This window comes from Aquila chrysaetos, unplaced genomic scaffold, assembly GCF_900496995.4.
Source record: "Aquila chrysaetos chrysaetos unplaced genomic scaffold, bAquChr1.4, whole genome shotgun sequence".
NCBI lineage: Eukaryota > Metazoa > Chordata > Aves > Accipitriformes > Accipitridae > Aquila > Aquila chrysaetos.
In genome coordinates, this window is record NW_024470397.1 from 109,257 (window position 1) to 124,575 (window position 15,319).

Genomic DNA, 15,319 nt, shown 5'->3' on the forward strand with positions numbered 1-15,319 from the left:
ATCACTCCATCAAGCCCTGACTTGCCCAAAATCTCCTTCCCCTGTACCCCAAAATGCCTGATTGGGCCCCGAATCATGCCCCCCCCCGCCCCGAGTACTCTGAACCACCCTCCAGCCACCCCCCCATCTCACTGAACCCCAAATTGTCACCTGGTGCAACAGGGGCTGCCAGGGGCACACAGGCATCCTGCAGCCCCATGAAAACCTTGTGGGTCCTGGCGAGGTCATCCAGGGCTGAATCCACCGACCCCAAAACCCCTTGCTTTGGTTCAAAAACATTTATTTTTTTTTTAACAACTTTTAACATCAGCAGCGATGGCTGCTTCTGCCCCTCTGCCAGTGGCATGGAACGGGATCAGGGCTGGGAGGGGATGCAGCTGCCAGGGCGCTTGCCAGGTGTTTGCGGGGCTTAGAGAGGGACAAGATGGAAACCAGAAAAAAAATATACATCTGAGAACTCTGAAAGTGGTTAAAGCTTAGAGAGTTGCCTAAAAAAACCCCAGAAATTTAAGTAAGAAGGCAGGTTGACACCCCAGTACTTCCATTTAAAGCATTTCAGGGTTGCTGCTCTCCAGCCTCTTCTGGATCATCTCCATGAGGGAGTCGGAGTAGGCACGGAGCAGTGCCAGGGTTTCAGGGTCCGGTGGCGGCGCCGGACCATCGGTGCCAATGGTGGCATCAATGTGGCAGGTCACAGCGCGGGAGCACAGCTCGGCTTTCATCCAGCCGAAAAGGCCGGCCAGTGCGGTCCTCGCCTGGAGGAGGTCCTCCTTGGTGGCCTCAGCACAGAGGGTCACCTATGAGAGAGGGGTCCCATCGTCACTCTGATTCTTTGCTGGCTGGTTAAAACGCTTCCCCTGCACCTCGGCTCTGAAATGAGCCGCCAGTGACAGTGGGTTTTGGGGGGTCCAACTCCACAGGCGTGGCCAAAATACATCAGCCGTTGGTCATCTGAGGGAGGAGAAGCAAATGACACCCCACCCCCCCCGAAACGCTGTGAATTGGGGTGGGGGTCTCCCTCCCTTTTTGGGAGGCACCAACCTGGTGGTAGAGCCCCAGCGTCTCCTGGAAGTGGGTGCGCAGCAGCCGCAGGGTCGTGGTGAAGATCCTGACCCACAAGTGGGATCCTGTGGGCACCACAGCTGCCATGAGCCTTGTGCCCCCACTGCTTCTGGAGGGGACAACAAAAACCCACCTTGTCCCCATCCGGGAGGCAGTTTTGGGGTGAAGGAAGCCCCTCTTTGTCTTCAAACACACACCTGTGGGTTTTCCAGTGTTGGAGCCTGTTTCCTCTCCCATTTCCCAAGGTTTTTCATCCAGCAGTTTCTAAAAAGTTGACCGAAGCGCTGCTGAGCCCAGCCCCGAGGAAGGAAAATGCCTTTTTTTGGGTGTTTCTCCCAAAGATTTCCCCCTCCCTTAGGCAAAAAAAATGACTCGCCTCCGATTGTTGGAGCTCCTGGGATGTTTTCGGCTGGTCCCTGAGCGGCTCCTGGGCATGGGCAGGGCTCTGCAGCTGGGGCTGTGCCTGCAGGGGGAAGGTGGCCGCCAGTCTGCGGGACAAGAGGAGTCAGGAGTGGGAAACTGATTCCCCGCCGGACACACAGAGGGACAGAAGCAGCACCTGCTGCCCACCTGCTCTTCTGGCAGCGCAAGAGGAACTGGGCTGAAATGCTCAAGTGCGGGTTCAAGAACAAGTTTTTTTCCTCATCCTCAGGTTTGGGAGGTTTCAAATCCTTTAAGGAGCCATCAAACTTCTCTGCAGCCACAGGGCAGGAAGCATTAGCTCTACCATCGCTGCAATCCGCCCAGATCAGCTGTGCTGAACACGCCGGCACTGTCTGCCCACGGTTTCTCCCATTACCTTCAGTGTCTGCCAGCGTCTCAAAGTGCTGCTTGAGGTATTTCTCCTGCTCGGGGGTCTGGGGCAGGGAGCTGCTCTGCGGCGGGTTCTCCTCTGGCTCCTCCACCTCCCCGGCAGAGCCTGCCGAGTCCTCGTCTGCCGGAACGGAGCCGGAAAGGAAAGCCACCATGACAGATGTTAGCACCAGGCGGTTTTTATTCTGAGCTAAAGCCACCCCTTCAAGCTTTTTGCTTAGTCATGAGGGTTTAGCGCTGGCAAAGCCAGCACTTGCGGCACATTCCCAGAGCCCTGGCCGTGCTCCCAGCATTACCTTCCAGCTGGTAGCAAGGCACTGACATTCCCAGGCAGAGTGAAACGCAGGATGAGGTGTCCTCCTGGCTGACCCTGGGCTCCACCAGGTACGAGAGGTGCAGCAGCTGCTCCGTCACACATTGCCTTGGGGGAAGGGGAGCAGATCGGTGACGGCAGAGCACCAGATGCCACCGCTGGGTCTGTGCTTGCCATCGCTCCAAGCCGGCACATGTGTGCCTGCATTCGGGTGCTCAGCTGGAACGAAGTTAAGTTGCGCCCGAAAAGTTTCCCTCCTCTGACCCCGACAGGGCTTTAGGGGCTGGATGGGAGGTTTGGCGTGAGCAGGGGAGCCCCATCCTGCCAGGCTGGTGCCTTCCAGCATTGCCAAAATGTTCTGAAATTTGGCTTGAAGGGAAAAGCCATGATGGGGACAAAGGTGTGATGGAGCTCAGCGTGAGCCAGGACTCGGCGTGGTGACGTTAAGCAAAGCCTGAACTAGCAGTGAGAGGTTGGCTTAACACCGATAGTGAAACATGGCGCTTGCTTCCCTGCCCAGCTACTGTCGGCTTCAGCTGGCACCAACCTGCTCGCCTCTGGCACACGTGGCTCCTCCAGGCTGGTCCCGGTTGTATCCGGCGATTCCAGTCCCCCATTGGTTTCCTCATCCGGGAAGAGCTTAGAGAGCGAGTCCTCAGTGAGGTCACTGGGAGAGCTCTCTGCCTGCTGGAGACAGGGAGCTGATGTCCGTAGCTGGATTTTTCCCAGAAAGATGGGTGCTGACAGGCAGGGGGTCTCCAGGAACGGTTAAAACCAGAGTCCAGTGAGGCCTGATGGAGGGTGCAGGATCTGGCCCTGCGACTGACCTCTGAAATCAGCTGCTCCAGGCTACCAGGCTTGTGCTCCTTGTCACTCTCGAGGCGGAATTTGATGGGGGTGAAGTCAGGGAGATCAGTCTCCGGCAAGGTCTTGATGGGACTCCTCTCGGCATGCACTGCCCATCACCCCTGTGGCCGGTAGCTGTCCCGCAGGCTGGCATCCGCCTCGTCCCCATCCTCCACCTCTCCCAGCTGGAAAAGGGAGGGGGGAGAGAAGAGAAGGGATCCGGTGGAGACAGGGCAAAGGGATTTTCATCCAGCCCCGTTAAAGTAAAAGAAATTAAATTACATCTCTAGGTGCGGCCGTGTGACTTACCAGCCTCTTTGCCCACATGGGCAGCCTGCTGTTGGTTAGGATGCACGCTGGAGCTGGAGGGGGAGAGCGGGGTTAGGAGCTGCGCGGTGTGCCACAGCCCTCAGAGGAAAGACAGGCAGAAAATGGGGTGCAGCCGCAGAGGGACCCTGACCCACAACACATGCAGCTCCAAGTCCTCCTTGCAGGGGGTCCACAGGGATGAGGCCTCGTCTCGCTCCTCTGTGGACTCTTCGTCAGAAGTTCCTCCAGCACCAGTGGCTGCCATCCTATTGGGGATCATGATGTGAGTCTTCCATCTGGAGGAGGGGAGAACGGTGGGGCCCCCGAGCTCCCTCCCACCCCAAAAGCCAAAAACGGGGGAATGTGGGGGCAAGGGGCTTTTCCCCGCTACCTGAGCTGTGCCGGGGGACTGGTCTCCTTCGCCTGCTTTGGCTGCGGCAGGTCAAGCTCCAGCAAGTGCTGCTTCATGGTGCTGGTGATTTCCAGGCCCAGGTGCCAAATAAAGACACAGCTGGGGGAAGAAAGGTGGGTGGGGGGTCAGGTTGCCCCTAGATTTTGGATACGGGGGGGGGGTGGGGGACACTTTACATTTCTCATGGTTTAACCCCAGCCAGCAACTAAGCACCACGCAGCTGCTCGCTCACTCCCCCCCACCCCCCCTCAGTGGGATGGGGGAGAAAATTGGGAAAAGAAGTAAAACTTGTGGGTTAATAGAACAGAAAAGAAGAAACTAATAATGATAACAATAACATTAATAAAATGACAATAGTAATAATAAAAGGTTTAGAGTATACAAGTGATGCACAATGCAATTGCTCACCACCCACCGATTCACGCCCAGATAGTCCCCAAGTGGTGATCCCCACCACCCCCACTCCCCTCAGTTCCTATACTAGATGTGATGTCCCATGGTATGGAAGGCCAGTTTGGGTCAGCTGCCCTGGCTGTGTCCCCTCCCAACTTCTTGTGCCCCTCCAGCTTTCTCGCTGGCCAGGCATGAGAAGCTGAAAAATCCTTGACCTTAGACTAAACATTACTTAGCAACAACTGAAAACATCAGCGTTATCAGCATTCTTCTCATACCTAACTCAAAAACATAGCACCGTACCAGCTACTAGGAAGACAATTAACTCTATCCCAGCTGAAACCAGGATGACGTTAAGTCCCTCCATTAATTTAATCCACCTGAGCCCTCCAGCAGTGCTGCCACTTGCGTGTACATCCCACCCAGCCAAATATTTTCCCATCGTTTTCCCATTGGATTATTTCTTACGTCTGTCAGCCCCTACCTGTCTCCTGAGACAGTGATGAGGTGCCTGCAGTCATAGGTGAACCGCATCCCTGTGACTATTTCTGTGCCGAAAAGAAGGAAACGCAGGGGGAGGTGCTTGTCAGGACTGCAATCCCCGTGCTCGTTTAGGAGATTGAAGCAACACAGTGGGGACGTTATTGGGGGGTTTCACGGCCAAATGGGGGACAGGCAGGGGTAGGCAGAGCGCTGGGGGCTTCCCAGCAGCTCTCCTCTGCATCTCCCCTTTCCATGGGCACCTCCCAGATTTCCGAGAGGAACCAAACCTGAATGGCCGAACATTTTTGCCACACATTCCCCAGAGTGGAAGTCGATGAGGGCGATGCTCTTGTCAGAGCAGCTTGTCGCCAGGAAGGTGCTGGAGGGATCCAGCTCTACCTGGGGGAGAGGAGCGGTGGGTTGGGCTTGGCCACGGATGGGAAGGCAAGTGGAGCCAGGCAGCTTCGTAGGAGCACAGAAGGATTTGGGTTGAAGAGACCTTCAAAGACCATCCAGTCCAACCCCCTGCCATGGACAGGGATATCTCCCACTCGATCAGATTGCTCCGACTCCCGTCCAACCTGACCTTGAACACCTCCCACAAGGAGGCACCCACAGCTTCTCTGGGCAGCCTCCTCCGGTGTCTCACCACCCTTATCACAAAGAATTTCTTCCTCGAGTCCAACCTAACCCTCCCCTCTGTCAGTTTAAAGCTGTCGCTTCTTGTCCTATCACTGCAGACCCTGGTAAAAGTCTCTCTCCATCTTTCTTAAATTGAACAGCTGCAGTAAGGTCTCCTTCTTTTCTCCAGGCTGAACAGCCCCAACTCTCTCAGCCTTTCTCCGCAGCAGAGCTGCTGCAGCCCTCGCACCATCTCCATGGCCTCCTCTGGACCCACTTGAGCAGGTCCACGTCTGTCTTGTGCTGGGGACCCCAGAGCTGGACGCAGGGTGGGGGTCTCACTGGAGTGGAGCAGAGGGGGAGAATCCCCTCCCTCGACCTGCAGCCTAGGCTTGGCTTTCTGGGCTGTGAGCGCACATTGCCAGCTCATGTCCCATTTGTCACCCACCAGCGTCCCCAAGTCCTTCTCCGCAGGGCTGCTCTCCATCCATCCATCCATCCCTCCCCCAGCCTGTGCTGGGACAGGGGATTGCCCCCACCCAGCTGCGGGACCTTGCGCTTGGCCTTCTTGAATGTTGGCCAACACCTCCAGCTCCCTCTGGACGGCAGCTCTACCCTTGAGGGTACCAATGGCTCAGCCCCAAGCCCTTCAACACCTCCGACAATCCTGCCCCACCACAGCCCCCCCCTCAACTCTGCACCGAGGGAGCTGCTGCGGACGCCCTGACGACCGATGTCTGGTGGAAATTGCCCTCTTACCTTCAACAAGGAGCCATTGTCGCCTTGCGAGCCCTTGTAGCAGCACTTCAGATTCCCACTGGCCGTGCTGTACACCCTGCGAGAGGAATGGGAGGTGGTCAAGCTGATGATGAGACCCGCAGAGACACCAGAGCAGGAAGGAGAAAGGTGACCCGGATGCGGATTCAGCCTGAGCCGGCACAGAAAAGTGCCTTCACCTGACGTTTCTGTCCTGGCAGGCAACAGCAACATATTTCTGCATGATGTCAATGTCCATGTCGTACAGGGTGGTTTTCTCGGAGATGTGATGCATCCTAATGAAATTGAAGCCATCCGGGAGCTGGAGGGAGACAGGGAGGGCCGTGTTGCCTTCTCGCCCATTCAATTTTCAGGGAGAAATAGCAGATCCCTGCAGAGACGCCGCTAACCCACCTTTTGAGCATTGCGGAAATAAATGCTTTTATTGGCGCCACAGCTTATCAGCTGAATGTCCCCGTTGCCTGAGCGAAGAGAGCATGGGGAAAGGTGATCAGAGATTGCATCCGTTCCAAATTCACCACCGAGTGAATCCGAAAAGTGATTCTTTATGAATGAATCCATAAAACCCCAATTCTTTTAAGAACTAGATGCAATCCAAGGGTGGGATCCCCCCCTGCTATGGATCCCCTCCAATGGATGGCTTGGAGCTCTTCGTCTGGAGACGCCTGTTTTCTACAGAGGAGCCCCCTCTAATGCAGACATTGAAGTTTAGGTAGGTAAATCCAGAGAGAAAAACGCCATCCTCAAGGCAGAACAAGGCAAAGGGCAGCCTGACGGGGGGGAATTTGGATGAAATTCAGCCACCTACCAGCAAATTTGACCGATGTTATTGCAGAGGAGTGATCGTCCAGGGTTTGCTCCAGCTTGTAGTTCTTCTTTACATTCAAGATGTGGATCAGCCTGTCTCTGCTTGCCGAAGCCAGCAGCGCTGCTCCTGGAGCCGTCGGAAAAGAGGGTGTTAAAATAGCACTATGCTAAAGGCTTTTGTCAAGAAAATGGTGTATTTGCTGTCGTTCCCTGCAAAGATTTTGATGTAAACTGGATTTAAGTTGGGTGTTAAAGGGAGAGCAAATGGAGGTGGTTGCACAGGTCCTTCCCGCTGCCTGGAGGGGATGGTTACCCCCAGCACAGGCTAAACTGGGTTTTAATCTGTGCAGCCCTGGGGCTTGTTTCCAGCTCCCGTGGCTTCTCAGAGGAGAGACCCTTCCCTGCAAAGCTCGTTTTTCAGGATGCCTTGGCTCATTTGGTGAAGGAGAAGCTTTCCCACCGGGAAGAGCTGGTCACCAGGAAGCTGAGCCCCAAGGCTCACCGGCAATGCCCGAGGACTTATCCGGTGGTGGCTTTCGGGCATCACTGTCAGGATGAAGCCTTACCGGTCTCCAGCTTTGAATACTCCAGGCAGAGAACTTCCGAATCGTGAGCTTCCACTTTAGCCACCTGCTGCATGAACTGCAGCTCGCATATCCTGCGAGGGAAGCGCACCGTCGGCTCTGCTCACAAAAAACAGGGAAGCCATGCAGGAACACCGTTGGCACACGGTGAGGGGGCTTGGAGATGCTCACAGCAAAAGGTGAACGGCTAAAACACATGGTGGGAGCCCACCCCGGTACCCAACCGCCACCGTCCTTCTTCAGCTTTTGGCCGAGTGTGGTGCCACTTGCCTGAGGGTTCCTCCTCTGTCCCCTGATGCCAAATGCTCCCCGTTGGAGCTGACCTGCATCACCCACACCCCAGACTTGACATCGAGGTGATCCACATTCTCCCTTTGGTTGGGCATGCTGGAAGAGTCCTGGAGGTGCTGCGTGTTGTTGTCCATGTAGATGACATTCAGCAGGGTCTTGGTGTGGGAGGAGAGGGGACAGTCAGGCCCCCGGCAGAGTGCAGGCGGCTCTTTGGGGATGAGAGGAGCCCACCCACGTCACCCAACTGCTTCCAACATCCCCACTTCATTTTTCCCAGCTTCCTGCTCAGAAAACACCAGGATTTGAGCAGCACAACTGTGTCCTTTGGTCGTTCAGACAGAAATAGCGAGTGCAGGAGAACAGAAAGCTGTTTCCAGGCTCACTAAAATCACCAAAACCCACTAAAAAATGCTGCTCCTCTCCCGCTCAGGCAGCAGCTCTGTACCCAGAGCAGCAAGAAGCTGATGGGAACCACCCCGAAACCTCCAGCGACCTCATTTTCTAGAGGCACATCCCACAAGATGAGAGAGCATGAGGAGCTGGTTGAGCTCCCACAGCTGCTGACATGGTTTTTCGGCAGCCTGCCTTGAGCAGGGAGGTGGGATGCAGCCCCCCCACATTGTACCGTGCTGTAGGCGCTGCCCTGGATGGGGTGCACGGAGCCACTTTCCAAGGTCCAGGTGCAGATGGTATTGTCTGAGGAGCACGTCAGGAAGGAGCCAGGAGGCAGACAGGATCTCCGCTCCTCAAATTCGGGGTACACCTGCACCCAGAGAGTTACACGTTGAGGCGGTGGGGAATGAAAGCGGGGCTGTGGGTGCCTCAAATCACCCCCGTGGGACCCAGTCACCCTCACCTCGATGGTCCAGACGAAGGAGCTGTGGAAAAGTTCCTACCACACCTTCCTGATGTTCCGCAGGTCCCCGACGTCCCAGACGTAGACACTATGGTCCTTGTAGATGCAGGCCAGCCAGCAGTTGCAGGCATTGTAGGCCAAGGCGATGGTGTCGGGGTAGACCAGGTCCGGCCACCTTCAGGGAGAGGGAGATGGGGTCAGGTCGTGTCCCAAGGGAGCAGCATTTTGGGGGCCCGACCCCTCCAGAGCCCACCAAGCACTCCGCCAGAGGCAGATTTGATTTGTAAATGAAATGGCGTTTGTATCCCGACATGCAGCACGAAGCTCTGGGACCCCCCACCCCCTGTAAGCCTGACATCACCCTCCCGTCCTCGCCATCCTTCGCCATGTGTAAAATCAGGTGCCGATTCAAATCTCGGCTCAGACCTCCATCAAGACAAGCTCACAGGCTGACCAATGAAAGCCATAGGGTCCGAAAACCCACAGTTCAGCGACGGACAGTTCAAAAGGGCGGACGGAGGGGTCCCTGCCATCCCCTCGGCTGTGTGGTACCTCAGTGGGGGGGCCTGGGTGACATCCACACTCAGGGGATGAGGTTTGGGGAGATCGGCCAGGTAGCACATGTCACAAGCCTGGAAAATCCTCACGGTGCCATTGGCGCAGCCGCAAAATATCAGCTCCTCGCCGAGGCAGAGGCAGTTTGCCAGCGGCACCTGTGGCCAGAGCGAGTAAGGTCCCTGCAGGTGGGCTTCAGCCTGGGGGGGTGTCCAGTGGATATCACCCCGCCCCACCCACCTTCAGAACGATACATTTCTCCAGCACCCGCTTCTCGTTGAACTGGCAGAGCAGCCCCGAGGAGGAGATGCAGAAGGTGCTGCCCAACATCTGCCCTCGGCCACAGGCCACGCCGCAGAAGACATTGTCGTGAAGCTCTCCCAGCACCCCCGAGTGTCCCACCAGCGGCACCGTCTCGTTGATCTGCAAAGCAGGGTAGCGCCACCAACCTGACATTAATGAGCATTAACGAAGGAAACAGCTCCTAGCCCTCTGGAGTAGGCACGGCCCTACGTAGGCAGTGTCCTCGTGCCCACACGCGTTCCCCAGCAGAGCTGCCATGCAACCACGGGCTCTCGCCAGCCAGAGCACCACCAGCTCCGGGCTGAGCCGAAGCACCTGCGGCTTCAAGGTCCAGCACTGGGTGGATAGAGCAAAGCAAGGTCCAGGTATGACACAGCATGAATTCTGGGGGGAAAACCTGGCATTTCTTCAGTTCTTTCTACAGAAACCATCTGCTCCGACATCACATAAACTTCAGTGACAAGGATTTAAGCAGCGTCCAGCCCTAGTCCAGCTTCCATCAGCCACCTGCAGCCTGTAGGATGGTGTCGGCAAAGGGCACACCCTCACCTTCAGCTCCCCCGATGAATCCAAGAACCAGAACTTCACATGGCGGTGCCCCACGGTGACGAAGTAGCTGTCCTCGGAGAAGGACACAGCTGTCACTTTGCAGGACACCTTGTTTGATGCGACCAGGGAATCTTTCTGCTCAGAAAGAAAGATGCAGTGGGGTCGTGCACAGTAAGCATTACCCCCACAGAAGTCTGGAGCCACGAGTGACTGGGAGAAAAGATGGAAAAGGTCTGTTTTCCCTGCAGTTTGGGGAATTTCAAGCTGCTTTAAGCCAGCTCGGTTTGGTTGGAGCTCACCTTCCAGTCCCAAACGTTGACCACCATGTCGTGGGGGTACCCCACCGACACCAGGTACTTCGCGCTGGGGGAGAAGGCAACACAAGCCACGCCGTGCTTGTGACCATGCAACGCCAAGACCTGCGCCCGTTCCTCCACATCCCACACACGGACAGCCGGTCGGTGCCCATTCTGAGTGGGGAAAACAGCAGTGTGGCGGCAGCCTTCCCCTTCTCGCCCGCTTCCCATGGCCACCCATTGCACCCTCCGACCCTAAAGGGTATTCCCACCCTCCCAGAACCATCCCAAACTGGGTGGAAAACCCCAAAAAAGCTGGGGAGCAATAATCCTGGCTACTCCATCCCGCTGGTGCTGGGACAGCGAAAACTGGGGTGCAGGTGACTACAAATAAGTGGCACCCACCTCTCCAGTGACAATGAGCTTCCCGTTGGGTGAGAAGGCCAATGTGCTCAGGGTTTTCCTGGAAAATATTGGGTTTTCTTTAACAACTATGCTGCTCTGGAGGGAAAACTGAGATTTTCTTGGGAGAAGGGAGGAAAAATATTGGAAGCTGCACAAGTGTCGCTCCTGAAACACAGTGTACAGTACAGCCTGTGTTTGGGGATACCTGGAGGGTTTGGGAGGGTATTTGGGGGTGTTTAGGGGAGGTATCTGGGGTATCTGGAGGTATCTGGGGATACCTGGAAGTGTTTGGGGGGTATTTGGGGGGTCTCTGGAGGTGTTTGGGGTTACCTGGAGGTATTTGGGGGTCCCTGGAGGTGTCTGGGGAGTCCCTGGAGGTGTTCAGGAGGTATTTGGGGCATAGCTAGAGGTGCTTGGGGGGTACCTGGAGGTGTTTGGGAATACCTAGAGGTGTTCAGGATGTGTCTCTGCGTGTTCTCCCGGGGATTCAGGATGACGACGACACACCTGGATAGGAAAGGGGGAGGTTTTTCCCTGGGTGGGATTTCGGGGGGCGGAGAAGGGTCCTGGAGGGGGGGGTCCCCGCAGGCGCTCACCCGGCGGGGTAGGCGAGGAGCCCCGTGGCCGGGTCGCAGGCCAAGCCGCTGCTGGTCTGGGCGGTGATTCCCAGCACCTTCTCCAGTGTCACCTGGGGGAGAGGAGGAGGGGAACCCCCGGGCATGGGGCTAGAGGAGGCAGGGGGCAGATGAGGGTCCCCAGAAATTGGGGGGGGGGGGGGCATGCGGCTGGGGTGGGACCCTGAGCCCCAGGGGTGTCCCTGGGGCAGCACCAGGTACCCATGGGCCCCTCGGTGTCCCAATCTTCGTGTCCCGACCCCCCCATCCCCGTGGGGTCACCCCAAAGCCCACTCCGGCTGGAAGCGCTGCCCAACCCCTCGCCCCTCCCCCGGCTGCCCCTCCCCAGGCTCCGCCCCCATGGAGGCCACCCAAGCCCCGCCCCCCTGGGAGCCCCAACCCCACCCCAATCGAAGCCCCGTCCCCGTAGAGCCCTCAAGCCCCCCTCCCCTCACCAAGCCCCCCCCCCCCCCGTGGGTCTCCCCCCCAAATCCATCCCTTGTCCAAGCCCCACCCACGTGGCAACCACAAGCCCCGCCCCCTCGGGACCACCAAAGCCCATCCTCTCTCACCCCCATGGGGCAAGCCCCTTCCCCCCGCCAACGGCCACCCGCCCCGCGCGCCCCTCACCGCCTCTTCCGGGACCTGCTGCCGCCATCGCCGCCGCAGGTTGAGGAGCGGAGGCCAGTCGGACCCGGTCGCGGCCCCGGTCGCGGCCCCGGTCCCGCCGTGAGCCCCGCCGCCCGCCGCGGCCGCCATGGCTCCGGACCGCCACCGCCGCCGCTCGCTACCGGTCCGATCTGCGCGCGGAAAGCCGGCGTCTCCTCCCCATTGGAAATCGCCCACGCAGTTCACCGCCCGCCTCCCCCGCTTCGCCCAATAGCAGCGCGGCGCTGTAGGCCAAGCTCCGCCCCGCGGGTTCCTGCCACTCAACGCCGCGCTCGGCCAATAGCGGGGCGAACCGGCGCCGGCTCCACCCCGCCCCCCCCCGCCCCGCCCCGCCCCCCTCCCGCCCCACCGGCCGCCCACGGGTTCGGGCCCCGCGGACTCGGCACAACTGGCCCGGCCGTGGCCGCTGGCGGTAATTAAGGCACCGCCGGAGTCGAAGGTGGTTATTAACGGCGTGGGAAACGGCCTCGCTTCCCCCGCCCCGGGCACAGCCCGGGAGAACGGGGACCGTCGCGAGTGTGGGGACGCCCACGGGGCTTCCCCGTTCCTGCCCCGACGTGTAGGCCCCGTTGCCGCGGCTACGCCCCCTTCCTCCTCAGTACGCATGCGCCGCCTCGAAAGGGCCAAGCGTTGCTACGGTGACGGCCATGCGTGCTGACGTAACGCGCCGCCGTATCGCGTGAGCTGGCAGCGGCGATGCCCAAGTACTGCCGAGCCCCGCACTGCTCCAACGCGGCGGGGCAGGCCCGGCCGCCCGCCCGCCGCCTCAGCTTCTACAAGTCGGTACCGGGGAGGCCGGCAGGGGCCGGGGGGGGCGTGGCCTCTGCCCTTAAACCCGCCCACCGTGAGGAGGGACCTGGGGGGGTTCTTGGGCCTAGCCTGGGCCTGGTTCTGGGGTGGGGCCTGGGGGGGGGTAGGACGGGGACCCTGGGGTGGGGGCACCCAAGAAGATGGGGAGGGGAGCCCGCCCCCCCCCCCAGTGTCCCCTTAATCCCCCTCCTCCTCCAGGTTCCCGCTGCATGACGCGGCGCGGCTGCGACAATGGCTGACGCAGATGCAGCGGGAGAACTGGGTGCCCACCCGTCACCAGCACCTCTGCAGTGACCACTTCGAACCCTCCTGCTTCCAATATCGCTGGGGCGTCCGTTACCTGCGGCCTGACGCCATCCCCACCATCTTCCCCCACAGCCCCCCGGTAAGCCCCCCCCCCCACTGCCACTGGCAGAGCCCCTAGAAACATCTAGAATAATCTAGAACAGTCTAGAACACACACCACACCACCAAAGGGCCTACAAGCATTTAGAAGCTCCCCAGAGGCTCCCTCAGAAAGGTCTGGAAGGTTCTTGGAGAGGGAAAGGTCCCCTGGAAGTATCTCAGAGCTCTCCAGAAGGGTCTAGAAGGTTCTAGAAGCTACGTCAAGGGGCTAAGAGCTTTTGGGGGATGGTGGATTGTCTCAGAGAGGTCTGGAATGGTCCAGAAGGTTCTAGAAGCCACCTCGGAAGGGACTAGGAGCTCTTTATGGGGTGGCAGGTTGTCTTGGAAGGGTGTACAGGTTCCCCCGAGGGATTGAGAAGCTCCCCAGAAGGGTCTGGAAGGTCCCCAGGAGGAGAGGGTTGTCACCTCAGGGTGGCTTTTGTCCCCAGAGTTGGGGCTTGTGGGGAGGAACTGGCACTGCTGCCCCTCCCCACTCCGGCATATCACTGTGAGAACTTTCAGAAACAGGAATTTTGGGGGTTGTCTACAGAAACGGGAGAGTCCCAGCACTCTGCCGGGCGCCACCCAGCCTAAGCAGCCCCTGCCGGCGAGCAGCCAGGAGCCGGTGATACCAGGACAGCCAGCCGTCCCCGAAAGCGCCCCATCGGAGGCCACAACTGTTGCCCTGGAACCTGACTCGGCCACGGCGATGCCGCTGCTCGGCCCAGTGGACAGCCCCGAGGGGGTCCCCGCCCACCCACAGCCTTCCCTGGGCTACACCGCTGTGCTGCCACCGCCATCACCACACCGGCGAGTGGAGCAGGTGGAGGATGTCACTGTTGAGCTGCCTGTCGCCGGCCCGCCGCCAGCGTATTTTGAGCCCATCCCCGCAACACCGGTCACGGTGCCGGAAACCGTCCTCTCCTCGGCCTTGACGCTGCCCATCGTTTCCACTGTCCCCATTGTTTCCAAAACAGTGACGTCAATGTCACCGCCGGGCGAGCTGAGCACTGAGGAACTTGTCAGCGTGGTGCTGGTGCTGCAGCGGAAGGTGAAGGTGCTGCAGCAGCGGCAACGCCGGCACCGCGCCCGGCTGGAAGCCATGGAGGGGTTGGTGGAGCAGCTGCGCCGTGAGAGCCTGCTCTCTGAGGAGAGGCTCAAGCTGGTAAGTGACAGTGGGGACACGGTGGGGACACTGGCAGGTGACACCTGGGGGGTGACGCCATTTCCCGGTGGGTGATGCCGTTTCCTGGTGGGCGATGCCATTTCCTGGTGGGTGTCATTCCTCATCAGGTGCCGCTGGTTTGAACACCGGGGTTGTGGGGAGAGAGAGGTGGCCCTGTGGTGTCACACCGTGGCATGTCCCCAAGTTTGGGGACTTCCCTACGGCGCCTCTGTCCCCATCACCTCCCCACCACCACCGCCACTTCCAGGCCTGCCTGCAACCGGGGCCGGTGACAGCAGATCCTGCCAGTGCCGTCACCATCATCTGCCAGGAGGAGGAGGAGGAGGCGACATTGGTCTACACTGTGCCACCGCCGGCAGGGACAACCTGTGGCCTCAGCCTGGAGCGGCTGTGATGTGGCGGCACCGGTGCCACTGTCACCAGGAACCTGCTGGGACATTGCGGGGGGGGGGGGTGGTCCTCCCTGGGGACACCATGCTGTGCCTGGGGGTGTCACCCAGAAGCTGGGGGACACCCCCAACCCCCTGGGGACACCCCAGTTGTGTGGCCACCCTCCCACACCTGCAGCAGAGGGTCACCTTGTGCCACCCCTCCCTTTGTCCCCCACCTTGGTGCCCCTATTTTTTGGGGGGCGGGGGCTCAGTTGAGTTGCCCTCCACCCATGTGTGCTGCACCCCAGGGGAGGGAACACTTTATTTTTGTATTTAAGGTTTATTTTGTGATACTGGGCTGGGGGGAGCGGGTAGAATTTGGGGACAGAGATGTCCCTTCCCCCTGGCTTTAATAAAGGATGCTGGAGGCGAGCAGCTGGGGGGGGTCTGTGTGTGACACTGCGGGGTGGGGGGGTGGCCCTTGCTGGTGGCCTTGGGGACGTCGGCCTCTCCTGGGGGTGGCTCTGTTACCCCCTGCCCCCATCTCCATCTTGCGGCCAGGCCCAAGCCGTCAGTAGGTTCCAGAGTTAACGACAGTGAAAGGGGTGGT

General features: G+C 59.1%; 2 protein-coding genes across 4 annotated transcripts; one reads left to right on the top strand and one right to left on the bottom strand.

Moving 5' to 3' along the window:
- Nucleotides 1-265: 265 nt before the first annotated feature.
- Nucleotides 266-11,426, bottom strand: WDR62 (WD repeat domain 62). The gene is given in 28 exon segments (XM_041121915.1): nt 266-797; nt 1,042-1,127; nt 1,260-1,326; nt 1,439-1,550; nt 1,633-1,996; nt 2,172-2,296; nt 2,736-2,902; nt 3,016-3,219; nt 3,344-3,396; nt 3,506-3,639; nt 3,735-3,854; nt 4,633-4,696; nt 4,919-5,030; nt 6,012-6,087; nt 6,209-6,330; nt 6,423-6,490; nt 6,838-6,963; nt 7,403-7,494; nt 7,691-7,866; nt 8,337-8,474; nt 8,568-8,742; nt 9,120-9,280; nt 9,363-9,545; nt 9,975-10,109; nt 10,274-10,444; nt 10,676-10,733; nt 11,120-11,182; nt 11,272-11,426. Coding segments are annotated over 28 exon segments (3,729 nt in total). The 5' UTR covers nt 11,397-11,426; the 3' UTR covers nt 266-545.
- A 1,182-nt stretch (nt 11,427-12,608) lies between these two features.
- THAP8 (THAP domain containing 8) lies at nt 12,609-15,141 on the top strand. 3 transcript variants are annotated; one of them, XM_041121916.1, is made up of 4 exons: nt 12,609-12,737; nt 12,967-13,153; nt 13,703-14,317; nt 14,446-14,699. In XM_041121916.1, the coding sequence occupies exons 1-4, from the start codon at nt 12,655-12,657 to the stop codon at nt 14,458-14,460; spliced, it is 900 nt and encodes a 299-aa protein (XP_040977850.1). In that variant the 5' UTR covers nt 12,609-12,654; the 3' UTR covers nt 14,461-14,699. The 3 variants fall into 3 exon arrangements, with proteins under 3 accessions (XP_040977850.1, XP_029862657.1, XP_029862658.1); XM_030006797.2 differs by having other exon boundaries at nt 12,610-12,737; nt 14,586-15,141; XM_030006798.2 differs by lacking the exon at nt 12,609-12,737 and adding an exon at nt 12,783-12,802 and having other exon boundaries at nt 14,586-15,141.
- The last annotated feature ends 178 nt before the right edge of the window (nt 15,142-15,319 follow it).

What these genes read in the sequence shown, in the direction of transcription:
- THAP8 (XM_030006797.2), top strand. Translation starts at nt 12,655, where the DNA reads ATGCCCAAGTACTGCCGAGCCCCGCACTGCTCCAACGCGGCGGGGCAG. An exon ending in CGCCGCCTCAGCTTCTACAA is followed by an intron (nt 12,738 to 12,966) that starts GTCGGTACCGGG and finishes CTCCTCCTCCAG; the next exon opens with GTTCCCGCTGCATGACGCGG. An exon ending in TCTTCCCCCACAGCCCCCCG is followed by an intron (nt 13,154 to 13,702) that starts GTAAGCCCCCCC and finishes GGTTGTCTACAG; the next exon opens with AAACGGGAGAGTCCCAGCAC.